This window comes from Mastomys coucha, unplaced genomic scaffold, assembly GCF_008632895.1.
Source record: "Mastomys coucha isolate ucsf_1 unplaced genomic scaffold, UCSF_Mcou_1 pScaffold12, whole genome shotgun sequence".
In the NCBI taxonomy this organism is placed as follows: domain Eukaryota; kingdom Metazoa; phylum Chordata; class Mammalia; order Rodentia; family Muridae; genus Mastomys; species Mastomys coucha.
The window spans coordinates 13,214,189-13,226,224 of record NW_022196894.1 but is presented as its reverse complement, the minus strand read 5'-3'; the positions used below and the strand labels follow the sequence as shown (position 1 = coordinate 13,226,224).

Below are 12,036 nucleotides of genomic sequence, written 5' to 3'. Positions count from 1 at the left end.
AAGAAAGAAAATCCTAAGAGAGGTCCTTGGTACTGTGAAGGCTCTTTGCCCCAGTGTAGTAGAATGCCAGGGCCAGGAAGCAGGAGAGGGTGGGTTGGTGAGCAGGGAGACAGGAGAGGGAATAGGGTGGTTTTTTTTTTGTTGTTGTTGTTGTTGTTTTTTTGGAGGGGAAACCAGGAAAGAGGATATCATTTGAAATGTAAATAAAGAAAATATCTAATAGAAAAAAGAAAAAAGAAAATCTAAGAAATGTCACAAGTAAAATTTTTCCAGCAGTACCCTGAGCAGACATTGGGTGCTAGCTCTGTACCCAGTCCCACAACACCCAGAGAAAGCTCAACTCCCAGGCACTCTAAAATGCCCAGTATTACAGGATCTCAGGAGCTTTGACACACCCAGGATCTCAGGATCCCAGGATCCCCAAATCACAGGATCACAGAGACAGCTGGACTCTGAGGAGTTCTCACACAACCAGGATCACAGAAGGGACAGGCTCCACTCAGATACATTGAGGGCAGGTAGCATTAGAGATAACCAGATGGCAAGAGGAAAGCAAAAGAATATAAGCAACAGAAACCAAGGCTACTTAGCATTATCAAAACCCAGTCCTCCCACCATAGCAAGTCCTGGATACACCATCACATTGGAAAAGCAAGATTTGGATCGAAAAATCACTTCTCATGCTGATGAAAGAGGACTTTAAGGACATAAATAACTCCCTTAGAGAAATACAGGAGAACACAGGTAAACAAGTAGAAGCTCTTAAAGGGGAAATACAAAAATCCCTTATAGAATTACGGGAAAACACACCCAAAGAGGTGAAGGAATTGAATAAAACCATCCAGGATCTAAAAATGGAAATAGAAACAATAAAGAAATCACAAAAAGAGACAACCCTGGAGAGAGAAAAACTAGGAAAGAGATCATAAGTCATAGATGTAAGTATCACCAACATAATACAAGAGATTGAAGAGAGAATCTCAGGGGCAGAAGATACCATAGAAAACATTGACACAACAGTTAAAATGCACAAAGCATAAAGTTCCTAACTTAAAGCATCCAGGAAATCCAGGACACAATAAGAAGACTAAGCCTAAGGATAATAGGTATAGAAGAAAACAAAGATTCCCACCTTAAAGGGCCAGTAAATATTTTCAACAAAATTATAGAAAAAAACTTCCTGAACCTAAAGAAAGAGATGCCCATGAACATACAAGAGGCCTATAGAACTCCAGATAGACTGGGCCAGAAAAGAAATTCCTACCGTCACATGATAATCAAAACACCAAATGCATTAAACAAAGAAAGAATATTAAAAGAAATAAGGGAGAAAGGTCAAGTAACATATAAAGGCAGACTTATCCAAATTACACCAGACTTCACACCAGAGACTACAAAAGCTAGAAGATCCTAGGCAGATGTCATACAGATCCTAAGAGAACACAAATGCCAGCCCAGGGTACTATACTCAGCAAAACTCTCAATTAACGTAGATGGAAAAAACAAGATATTCCATGACAAAACCAAATTTACACAATATTTTTCCACAAATCCAGCCCAACAAAGGATAATAGATGGAAAACACGAACACAAGAAGGGAAACTACACCCTAGAAAAAGCAAAAAAGTAATCTTCCAACAAACCCAAAGAAAGAAACCCACACAATCATAATTCAACCTCTAACAACAAAAATAAAGGAAAGCAACAATCACTTTTTCTTAATACCTCTTAACATCAGTGGACTCAATTCCCCCCCAAAAAAGGCATAGACTAACAGACTAGATATGTAAAGAGGACCTAACATTTTGCTACATATAGGAAACACTCCTCAGTGACAAAGACAGACACTACCTCAGAGTAAAAGGCTGGAAAACAATTTTCCAAGCAAATGGTCCCAAGAAACAAGCTGGAGTAGCCATTCTAATATTGAGTAAAATCAACTTTCAACCAAAAGTTATCAAAAAGGACACAGAAGAACACTTCATACTCATCAAAGGAAAAATCTAGCAAGATGACTCTCAATTCCAAACATCTATGCTCCAAATGCAAGGGTAGCCACATTCATAAAAAGAAAATTTACTAAAGCTCAAAGCACACATTGCACCTCACACAATAATAGTGGGAGACTTCAACACTCCACTCTCCACAATGGACAGATCATGGAAATAGAGACATGGTGAAACTAACAGAAGTTATGAACCAAATGGACTTAATGGATATTTATAGAACATTTCATCTTAAAACAAAAGAATATACCTTCTTCTCAGCACCTCATGGTACCTTCTCCAAAATTAACCATATAATTAGTCACAAAAGAGGCCTCAACAGATACAAGAAGATAATAATAGTCCCATGCATCCTATCACCACAAACTAGGGCTGGTCTTTAATAACAACAAAAACAACAGAGAGCCCACATACACATGAAAGCTAAACAATGCTCTACTCAATGATAATATAGTCAATGAAGAAATACAGAAATTAAAAACTTTTTAGAATTTGATGAAAAAGAAGGCACATCATACCCACACTTCTGAGACACAATAAAAACAGTGCTAAGAGGAAAACTCATAGCTCTAAGTACCTCCAAAGAGAAACTGGAGAGAGCATACTCTAGCAGCTTGACAGCATACTTGAAAAACCTAGAATAAAAAGAAGCAAATACACCCAAGAGGAGTAGATGGTAGGAAATAATCAAACTAAGGGCTGAAGTCAACCAAATAGAAACAAAAAGAACTATACAAAGAATGAACCAAACCAGGAGAAGTTTCTTTGAGAAAATCAACAAGATAGATAAACCCTTAGCCATACTAACCACAGGGTACAGAGACAGTATCCAAATTAATAAAATCAGAAATGAAAATGGAGACATAACGGCAGAAATCCAGGAAATTCAAAAAAATCATCAGATCCTACTACTCAACACAACTGGAAAATCTGGATGAAATGGGCAATATTCTAGACAGATACCAGGTGTGACTGAGCACAGAGACCCCAATGGAGGAGCTAGATAAAGGACTGAAGGAGCTAAAGGGGTTTGCAACCCATAGAAAGAACAACAATATCAACCAACCAAACCCCTCAGAGCTCCCAGGGACTAGGCCACCAACCAAGAAATACACATGTAGGGACTCATGGCTCCAGCCACATATGTAGCATCAATGGGAGGGGAGGCTCTTGGTCCAGTGAAGGGTCACTGCCCCAGTGCAGGGGAATGTGAGGGCAAGGAGGTGGAAATGGGTGGGTGGGTAGGTTGGGAAACACCCTCATAGAAGCAGGGGGAGGGGAATGGGATAAGGGGTTTCCGGGGGAGGGTGGGGAAAGGGGATAACATTTGAAATGTAATGAAGAAAATATTCAATTAAAATTTTTTTTCAAAGATCATATTTCATATAAATATATCAGCTTTTTTAGGCCATAAAAAACTAATTCACAACTATCAAATACTATATAAAAGCAATTGGCCTTGGGTAAAGGATTACTTGCAGTAAACAGTTTTTTGGCTCATCAACATTTGGTCTCGTGTTTTCTTCCTTGGTGAATGTGTGATAATTAAGAACTTCTCGTACTTTGTACAGGCTACCATGTTAAAACAGAAGCTGTGTCTTAGTGGCAGAACTTTTAACTGTCCTAGATCTGGATGCTGCTCCTCAGAAGCATTACAAGAATGATGAGCTTGTGGCCCACAGGGAGGGCTGACTGGAACCCTGGTCTGTCAGTTACTGTTGTAACTTCACACATAAACTCTTTCTTGAAAAATGGTGTGACATAGATGAGACAAAATGTTATTACCTGTCCACATGAGCCGTTAGATTCTCATTGCTAATATTAGAGATCACTTAATGCAGAAGTTTCTAGGCCTTGACAGTATGATATGATCATTCAAACAGACTGATGTCTTAGATCCACTGAAGATGCCTAAGCCCTGGGATTAGGGTCAAGATAGTATTTTAAAAGTTCCTCATGTGGGAAAGTATTTCATAATCAGGAACTTTCTAAATAGCACTCTAGTAGCCCCCCAAATAAGCAAGAAATGACAAGTGGAATTATATGCTCTTTACAAACTTCTACACAGAGGAAAACAATACAAAGCTTAGGCAACAACCTAATAGAGACCCAGATCTTTGCCAATACTTACCTGACAGGAGAATATTCAGAATATATAAAAAATTCAAAATATCCTCCACTAGTTCTCTCTTACAGTCTACTCTCTCTATAGTTCCTTATTTTCTACACAGTGACTAATACTGATTCTCTATGTTAACCACCACCTCCTGCCCCCCCCCCCAAAAAAATATAATCTTCTCTGATGAGAGACGAAACAGATACCAATCTCTGGGTTATGATTAGGGGACAATTTAATAATTTAATGCAATTTAGTGGAATAATAGTAGGAACTTCTTCCCGAGAGCCTATTACCTACCCGCCACATGTTCTTGGCCCAGTTGGCAGTGCTGGGTATGAGTTTTATCTTTTGAAACAGGTCTTAGGAACAGTCTAGTAGAAGATAGCTGTGAAACAGTGATTTCTGGACACAGAGGGGCCATTGCACATGTGAACTCACAGCAGTTATGACTGCATATACAAAACTTGCTCAAGATAAAAGCAGCTACAATTCCAGCACAAGGGTGGAAGAAGGCCATGAGGTCTCAACCCTAGCTGAGAACTATTAGTAATTCCCAGCTGCTGGTGGAGATCATCCATTCACATGCTGGCAGCACTAAATACACTAGGTGAGTCTAAAATGACAGTTGTGAAGGGCAAGTGGTGGTGAGGTAATGGGAGACGTGGATTTATTCAAAACACTGCATGCATAAATGAAATTCCCAATAATAGTTCAGCTGCCTTTTTCCTCCCCTTATAGCACCATTACTATTTTTAACTCATTCTTGCCCTTCCTTTGAGGTTAAAAAAAAAAAAAGCTTCAACAAGTTTCAGAAAAGCTCTTATCTTCATGACATATTCTCATTTAGGTCCAATCTAAAGATAACTGAGTTGTCAACATGCTAACATTTTCACATAAGATTTGGAAATTTACACAGGAAATTAATAATTTTTAAAGAACTCAGATTTTTGTGTGGCTCCTAACACCTGGCTTCAAGTGATTCTCATATGTCAGCCTTCCAAGGGTAAATCGGTAAGTTCATGCCATTATGTTATAAGCTATAAGTTAGTAAAACTAAAAGTATTCATGGTGAAGTAGATCTGTGACCAAATATTTTCTACAATTTAATATGAAATACCCTGATCCAAAGTACCACCACCCTAAAAAGTTATGACAAAAGGACATTTCCATCATGCTTACTGGATGTCTATGAAGGCAATTTGGATAACTACTCATTTTTTTTTTTTGTTTTATTTTTTTGAGACAGGGTTTCTCTGTGTAGCCCTGGCTGTCCTGGAACTCACTCTGTAGACCAAGCTGACCTCGAACTCAGAAATCCCCCTGCTTCTGCCTCCCAAGTGCTGTGATTAAAGGCATGTGCCACCACTGCCTGGCTACTACTCATATTTTTAAAAATCACTTCTTCCTCTCTTCATCCTGGATTATTTAGAGAATTCATAACCCTGCTGTGCCTCCATCTCCCATGCTACCCTGAGATCTGCTTCCCAGCCCACAACCATCCCCTTCAGACTACGTGAAGACTCAGAGAAACTCTAATTCTATCTCAGAGGCCTCTTTAACCAAACCTCTCATCCCATCTAATCCTTCATGAATTCCTACTGCCCCACAGAACCTCTTTCTAATAAGGGCCTGACAGCTGCCACACACCAGGCAGGTTACCTGTGTCTTCTTTCATCTTCCATTCTGGACTCTCCAGAGTACTCTTACTATACCCACTACCAAAGGAAAAACTTTCCATCAATATTACTGAGATATGAACCCTGTGACCTATATTAGCAACCTGCCTGTAAGATGTCCTGTTGCAATAATGGCACAAATGTTATGGGAGTAACCATCCACCTTTTAATATTTGACTTAAGATGCAAAATGAACCAATTAACAGATGTATAAAAAGATTTGTGTCATGAGTGGAGATTTATATTACAGTTTGGTTACATGTTCAAACTAACTTATAAAGAAAGACAGTTGTCTTTCAGCTGCTCATACAAGGAGCAAAAATTCATCTTTACCCGATCTATGCATGCACATTGCATGTTCTATATGTTATGTTAATATAGAAATATACATTACCTCCAAAACTTTTATGTTCATAGAAAGAAAGAAAGAACAAGAATACAGCCCTGACAAAATTCACCCTCAAGTATGCGGAGATCTGAAACCTGCTGTTCCAGCTTCCTGACAGATCCTACCTCAAACTGACACTGTTTCCAAAGGCATGCTTCTAGAACAGCTTCAAAAAGGACTGCTAATCCCAAATGATCTTGGTTCATCCAGCCTTTCAAACTGTTCCAGATAGGATATCAGGTAAGCCCTGAACTTTCTCAGCACATAACAGGACAATAAATGCTACAACTAGTTTTCTTTTGACCTAACCATTTTTCCAATTTCCTTTTGGGCCACCAAATAGGAATTCTTTACCCCAATTCAGCAAGAAGCAATTATAAGAAGATCATCATTCCAGTCCCTTAAGTTAGGGTGGATGGTTTTGGTCATTTTATAAATTATACACATATTGACATTTAAAAGGATTATTAATAAATAATCCTTAGACAGGGAGGTCTTAGACAGGGAGGAAACTACATAGGGTAATTGGATTCAAGAATTTCTCTTTCTTGTTCCCTATCCTTTCTTTCTTAGATAAAAGGAAGGGGGTTGAAAAGAAAAGGGAATATAGAAATATTATAGGAAATTAGACAAATAGGGGTAGATTATTGAATCTACTCTTAAACCAAAAGACATCTTATAGCCATAATCTTACATTAGTAGAGATCTTTATATTTTGATCATGAATTGAGGTCATATTTTGTTACACTAGTACAAAATTTTGTATATTAATACAGGTTTAAGATTTTCATTGGTACATCTTTGTATATTGATACAAAATTTAAGATTTTGTTACAAAATTATGTATGTTTCAACTCACAGGTAGACGTTATGTCTAGCAACTCATTTAAGAATACAATATTTAGTCCCAGTTCTTTTAATAGCTGTATTACAATCTGTTTAAAATAATTAAGTGATGCAATAGCCAGCCAAACTCATAGTCATGTCAGATATTAATCTAGATCATCACTGAAATATATATCCTGGGTTGAGCAAATAATAAGTAGCTAAAGAATGCTATGAATAGATAGATGGCTTCAAAAGTCTTAGAGATCCACAGGATATAGCATTTAACATTATTTCATTATTAAAAGATCTTATGGCTCTTGACCTTGCCCCATTGCACTTCAGAGAAGATGATGAACAACGATAACCTCCATGTGAAGTTGCTTCAATTGTGGCAAGGTAGCTAGCTACTGGGCAAGAAATGCTCTAACCTCATCTATGGACAGAATCCTGTCCAAAAGGACAAATGGGTGCATGATAGTCAACTGCTAAGCTCTGACAAGACAAGGTAATCTAGTCATTCATAATCCTGCTTTGCTTAAGATCTGTCAGATATTCTGGGCTGGAAGGCTGAAGATAGATGTATGTTCCAACAGTATAAAGAATATTGGGGACTATCCAGGCAATCAGCTGTTACTATTTCTATAATTTTTGTAAGCTGCATTCCTGCACTTCCTGCATACTCAAGTAATATTTGTTCCTCCTCATGTCTCTGATGGGGTTGAAGACTAGATTAGTCATGGTCTTACTATATACTTACGTTGTTTAGCATTTAAAGATGTTCTAAGTCTAAGGAGATGTTTTTAGTTTAATAATACAAGTTAAGATAGAAAATTATTTTGATCCAGAACTCTAAATTCACCAAGATAGGATAGATGATAGAATCATTTATCTAAGTTGTCAAATGTAAATAGACTGAACATTATAAATGTATATCATACTTTATAGTTTTCATAATTGTTATAATTGTATTCAGTTACTATCTGAGAGGGAAAGAAGCCTTTTATTGCACTAAAAAGGGGAATTGTTGAGGTTTGATCTTTTGCTATGTATTGTAATGCTAAATACTGGCCCTGAAGGCCTGGTTGTCTCCAAGGATGAGAGAATCTGTGTGTAGACCCAAGTGATACTATGTGACCTTGTCCCCCAAATTATCCTTGATTGGCAAATAAAGATGCCTACAGTCTATAGCTGGGCAGAATTGAGATAGGTAGGGTTTGGGTTTCCCAGGCTTGGAGTTTCGCATGAGGAGAGAGAGAAAAGGAAGAGAGAAGGTAGACACCATGGGTTAAATGAGTCATAAAAGCATGGCCATGAGGGGAAGCCAATTGAAGTTAAGAACAGCCTAGACAGAACATGACAAATTATATTTCAGGTTTATTAATGGGGAAATAGAGTCTAAAACTTAGAGGGTAAATATCTGCTCAGCTCTAGTGCTGATTAAAGCTTATAAATTTAAAATTGTATATCTTTTATCTGAGAAATAAATGATCAACGGTGGGATAGAAGCCCTTGTTTGACACTAAATATTTTCAACAATAGGCTTGTATTATTATTTATTTATTTATTTACATCCCAAACGCTGCCCCTCTTCTGTACCCCCTCACAGGGTCCCTTCACCATCCCCCCTTTTCCTCTAAAAGGGTGTCTCCCTGTAAGCCCCCATTCTGGCACATCAAATCTCTGCAGAATTGGGTGCATTTCCTCCCACTGAGGACAGACAAGTCCATTTAGGAGAATAGATTCCACAGTCAGGCTACAGCTTTAGGGACAACCCCTGCTCCAGTTGTTGGGGAATCTGCATGTTGACTAAGCTACATATCTGCTACATATGTGCAGGGGCCCTCAGTTCAGCGCTCCCAGAGATCCAGGCTAGTTGACTTTGTTGGTCTTCCTGTGGAATTCCTATCTCCTTCAAGGCCTTCAATCCTCCCCCCAACTTTTCCATTAGAGATCTCATGACATCAGTCCATGTTCGGCTGTGGGTCTCTGCATCTGTTTCAGTCAGCTGCTGGATAGAGCCTTTCAGAGAACAGTTGTGCAAGGCTCCTGTCTACAAGCCTAACAGAGTGTCATTAATAGTATCAGGGATTGGTATTTGCCCATGGGATGGGTCTCAAGTTGGGTCAGTTATTGGTTGGCCATTCTGTCAGTCTCTGCTGCATCTTTGCCCCTGCATTTAGACAGGACAAATTTTGAATCAAAAGTTTTGTGGGTGGGTTGGAGCCCTTATCCCTGCCTGAATTTAGGAAGTGGCCTTGATTCCATTCTCACATTATTGTATCTATAATTTTGAGCATTACATTGAATAAGAGTGAAAAAAGTGAACAGTTTTATCTTGTTCTTGATTTTACTGGAAATTCTTTGAGGTTTTCTTCATTTAGTATAATGTTACAGTGTAGATTTGTCATATGTAGTCTTTATCATGTTGGGATATGTTCTTTTTAGTCTGTGCTTCTTTAGTACTTTTAACATGAGGGGATTTTTTATTTTTTTTTACTTTGTCAAAATTCTTTTCTGAGTCTATGAAGATGACCTTGTGAATTGTTTCCTGTAATATATTTATGTGAGATATATTACATTTTTTCATCTATCTACATCAAACCATCCCTGAATTTGAAATAAAGAACAGTGGGTGTTCTTTGTGATATGATCTTGAATTGGTTTGCAAATTTTTTGTTCAGAATTTTTTATGGTCGTCAAGGAGATTAACCCACACTTCTATTTTTGTTGCATCTTTATATGCTTTGTGTATCAGAGGACAACATTTAGAAATATTCCTTTTGCTATTTTATTGATGTTAATTATTGTTTGAAAGTCTGCTAAAGCTCATCATGAATAGATCTCAGTCAGGACTTTACTTTTTAGTTGGGAGATTTTTATTTTTTTTACTGCCTCAACCTAATTTAGTGAAATAAATATTTTAAGGTAAGACTTCATTGGTGCCTTTCACAATGGCTCTCTTTCATTTTGTTAATTTGAGGCCCTACTACTCTTTCTGAGATTGGTTAATAAGGGTTTGTCAATCTCATTTATCTTTTAAAAGAACCAGCTCTCTGTTTCATTGATTTTTTTTTTTACAGTTTCTATTCCCATTGCATTAATTTCTGCCTTGAACATATTCTTTATTTTCATAATATGATTGGGAGTTAGGCTTGTTCTAGGATACTAAGGTATATTATTAAGTTATTGATTTGAAAGGTCTATTTTCTTTTAAGTATAATATTTATTTTTTGAAAATTTCATACACATGTATTTGATCATGTTTATCCCCAACTTGTCTTCCTAAGTGCTCTTATATCCATCCACCCCCACCTCCAACTCCTTTCCAAATTTTTGGGCTTATTTAAAAAGTAAAAACCCACTGTTTCTAATTTGTTCAGGTCATATACTACTAGGTTTGGGACTATACACTGGAGCATGACCAACTTACCAGAAGCCATCCCTTTAAAAATTATCTCTCACCTGGCAGTGGTGGCGCACGCCTTTAATCCCAGCACTTGGGAGAGAGAGGCAGGCAGATTTCTGAGTTCAGAGCCAGCCTGGTCTACAAAGTGAGTTCCAAGACAGCCAGGGCTATACAGAGAAACCCTGTCTCGAAAAAAAAATTATCTGTCCATTTCTCAGAAACTATTAATTGTCTATAGCTCCTCAGTTAGATGTGGGCTCCATGCTGAAATGCTGAGTGGCTTGATCTTAGTCAGGTTTTATGCATGCACCACAGCTGCTAGGAGTTTGTTAGTACACTGATCCTGTCAGGTTCAGGTGCAAGACCTGGCAGCCAGTACCACAACACCCAGAGGAAGCTCCACTCCCAGGTGTTGGAGCCAGCCGACAAAGGTGTGGCTGAAGTAGAGAGGGCGACTGAATGAGAACGAGAGGACCACCAATCTGCTGGCAATGGCAATAAACTTTAATGTGAGAAATCCTTTATAGTAAAACACAGTAAGACTAAAAATAGAATTTAACAACAATCATGTAGCACAATCTCTTAGCACTTTCTCATGGCAAAAGCATGCCCACTTCTTCATTAACTTACAGTAAATATTTTTCCCCTATGCCCAGGTGCATGAGGTCTGTTTCTTTGATCCTGGCACCACAGCTCTCAGTAGCCTTGAATTCCAAAACATCTTGGGTTCATGGAGCGGTTATGTCCTCAGCTGCAGGAAGATTATCAGAAGGTGCCCCCTCCTTCATGGAGTGGTTATGCCCTCGGCTCCAGGGAGATTATGTGAAGGTGCCCCCTCCTTACCTTTCAACAAAGGGGCCACTCCTAAATCTTCCCCTATGCCAAAGAACATTTCCACCATTCAGCAGAGGGGCCACTCCTAAATATTCCCCTATGCTAAAGAACATTTCCACCACACCCAGGCAATCTAACATGCCCAAGATCAGAGGTGAAGAGGACACAACATCTGTCCCAATACCGGGAGCAACTGGGACCAGCAGGACCCAGGCACACAGGAACTCCTCCAGCCCAGTGGCTCGGGTTGCTTCCAGTCTGTCTGGGCCAGCCAGTGACCTGAGCAGACCTTGGGTGCAATATCTGCAGCCAGTTCCACAACAACCAAAGGAAGCTCTACTCCCAGGTCCTCTAACAAGCCCAGGATCACAGGATCCCAGAATCACAGGATCCTAGAGACAGCTTGACTCTGAGGAGTTCTGACACAACCAGGATCACAGGAAGGACAGGCTCCAGTCAGATTTAGCAAGGGCTGATAGCACTTGAGATAGCCAAATGGTAGAGGAGGGGGTGATAGAAAGCTTAAAAAAAATAAACAACACAAACCAAGGTTACTTGTCATCATCAGAACCCAATTCTTCCACCACAGCAAGTCCTGGACACACCATCACACCGGAAAAGCAAAATTCAGATATAAAAACACTTCTCATGATGATGATACAGGACCTTAAGAAAGTCATAAATAGCACCCTCAAAGAAATACAAGAGAATACAGGTAAATAGCTAGAAACCCTTCAAGAGGAAACACAAAAATCCCTTAAAGAACTACAGGAAAACAC

At 38.8% G+C, this 12,036-nt stretch overlaps 1 protein-coding gene across 7 annotated transcripts in view; it reads left to right on the top strand.

Annotated features, from left to right (window-relative positions):
• The window catches only part of Fgd4 (FYVE, RhoGEF and PH domain containing 4), a 175,418-nt gene extending 169,016 nt beyond the window's left edge, over positions 1-6,402 (top strand). For 6 of the 7 annotated variants that reach the window (XM_031363219.1, XM_031363221.1, XM_031363216.1 and 3 more), the window contains exon 18: positions 6,219-6,401. In XM_031363219.1, the coding sequence (XP_031219079.1) occupies positions 6,219-6,304 (86 nt within the window). In that variant the 3' untranslated portion in view covers positions 6,305-6,401. Of the gene's footprint in view, positions 1-6,218 lie in introns of all 7 variants that reach the window. The other variant, XM_031363214.1, reaches the window with a different exon arrangement.
• Positions 6,403-12,036: the final 5,634 nt, after the last annotated feature.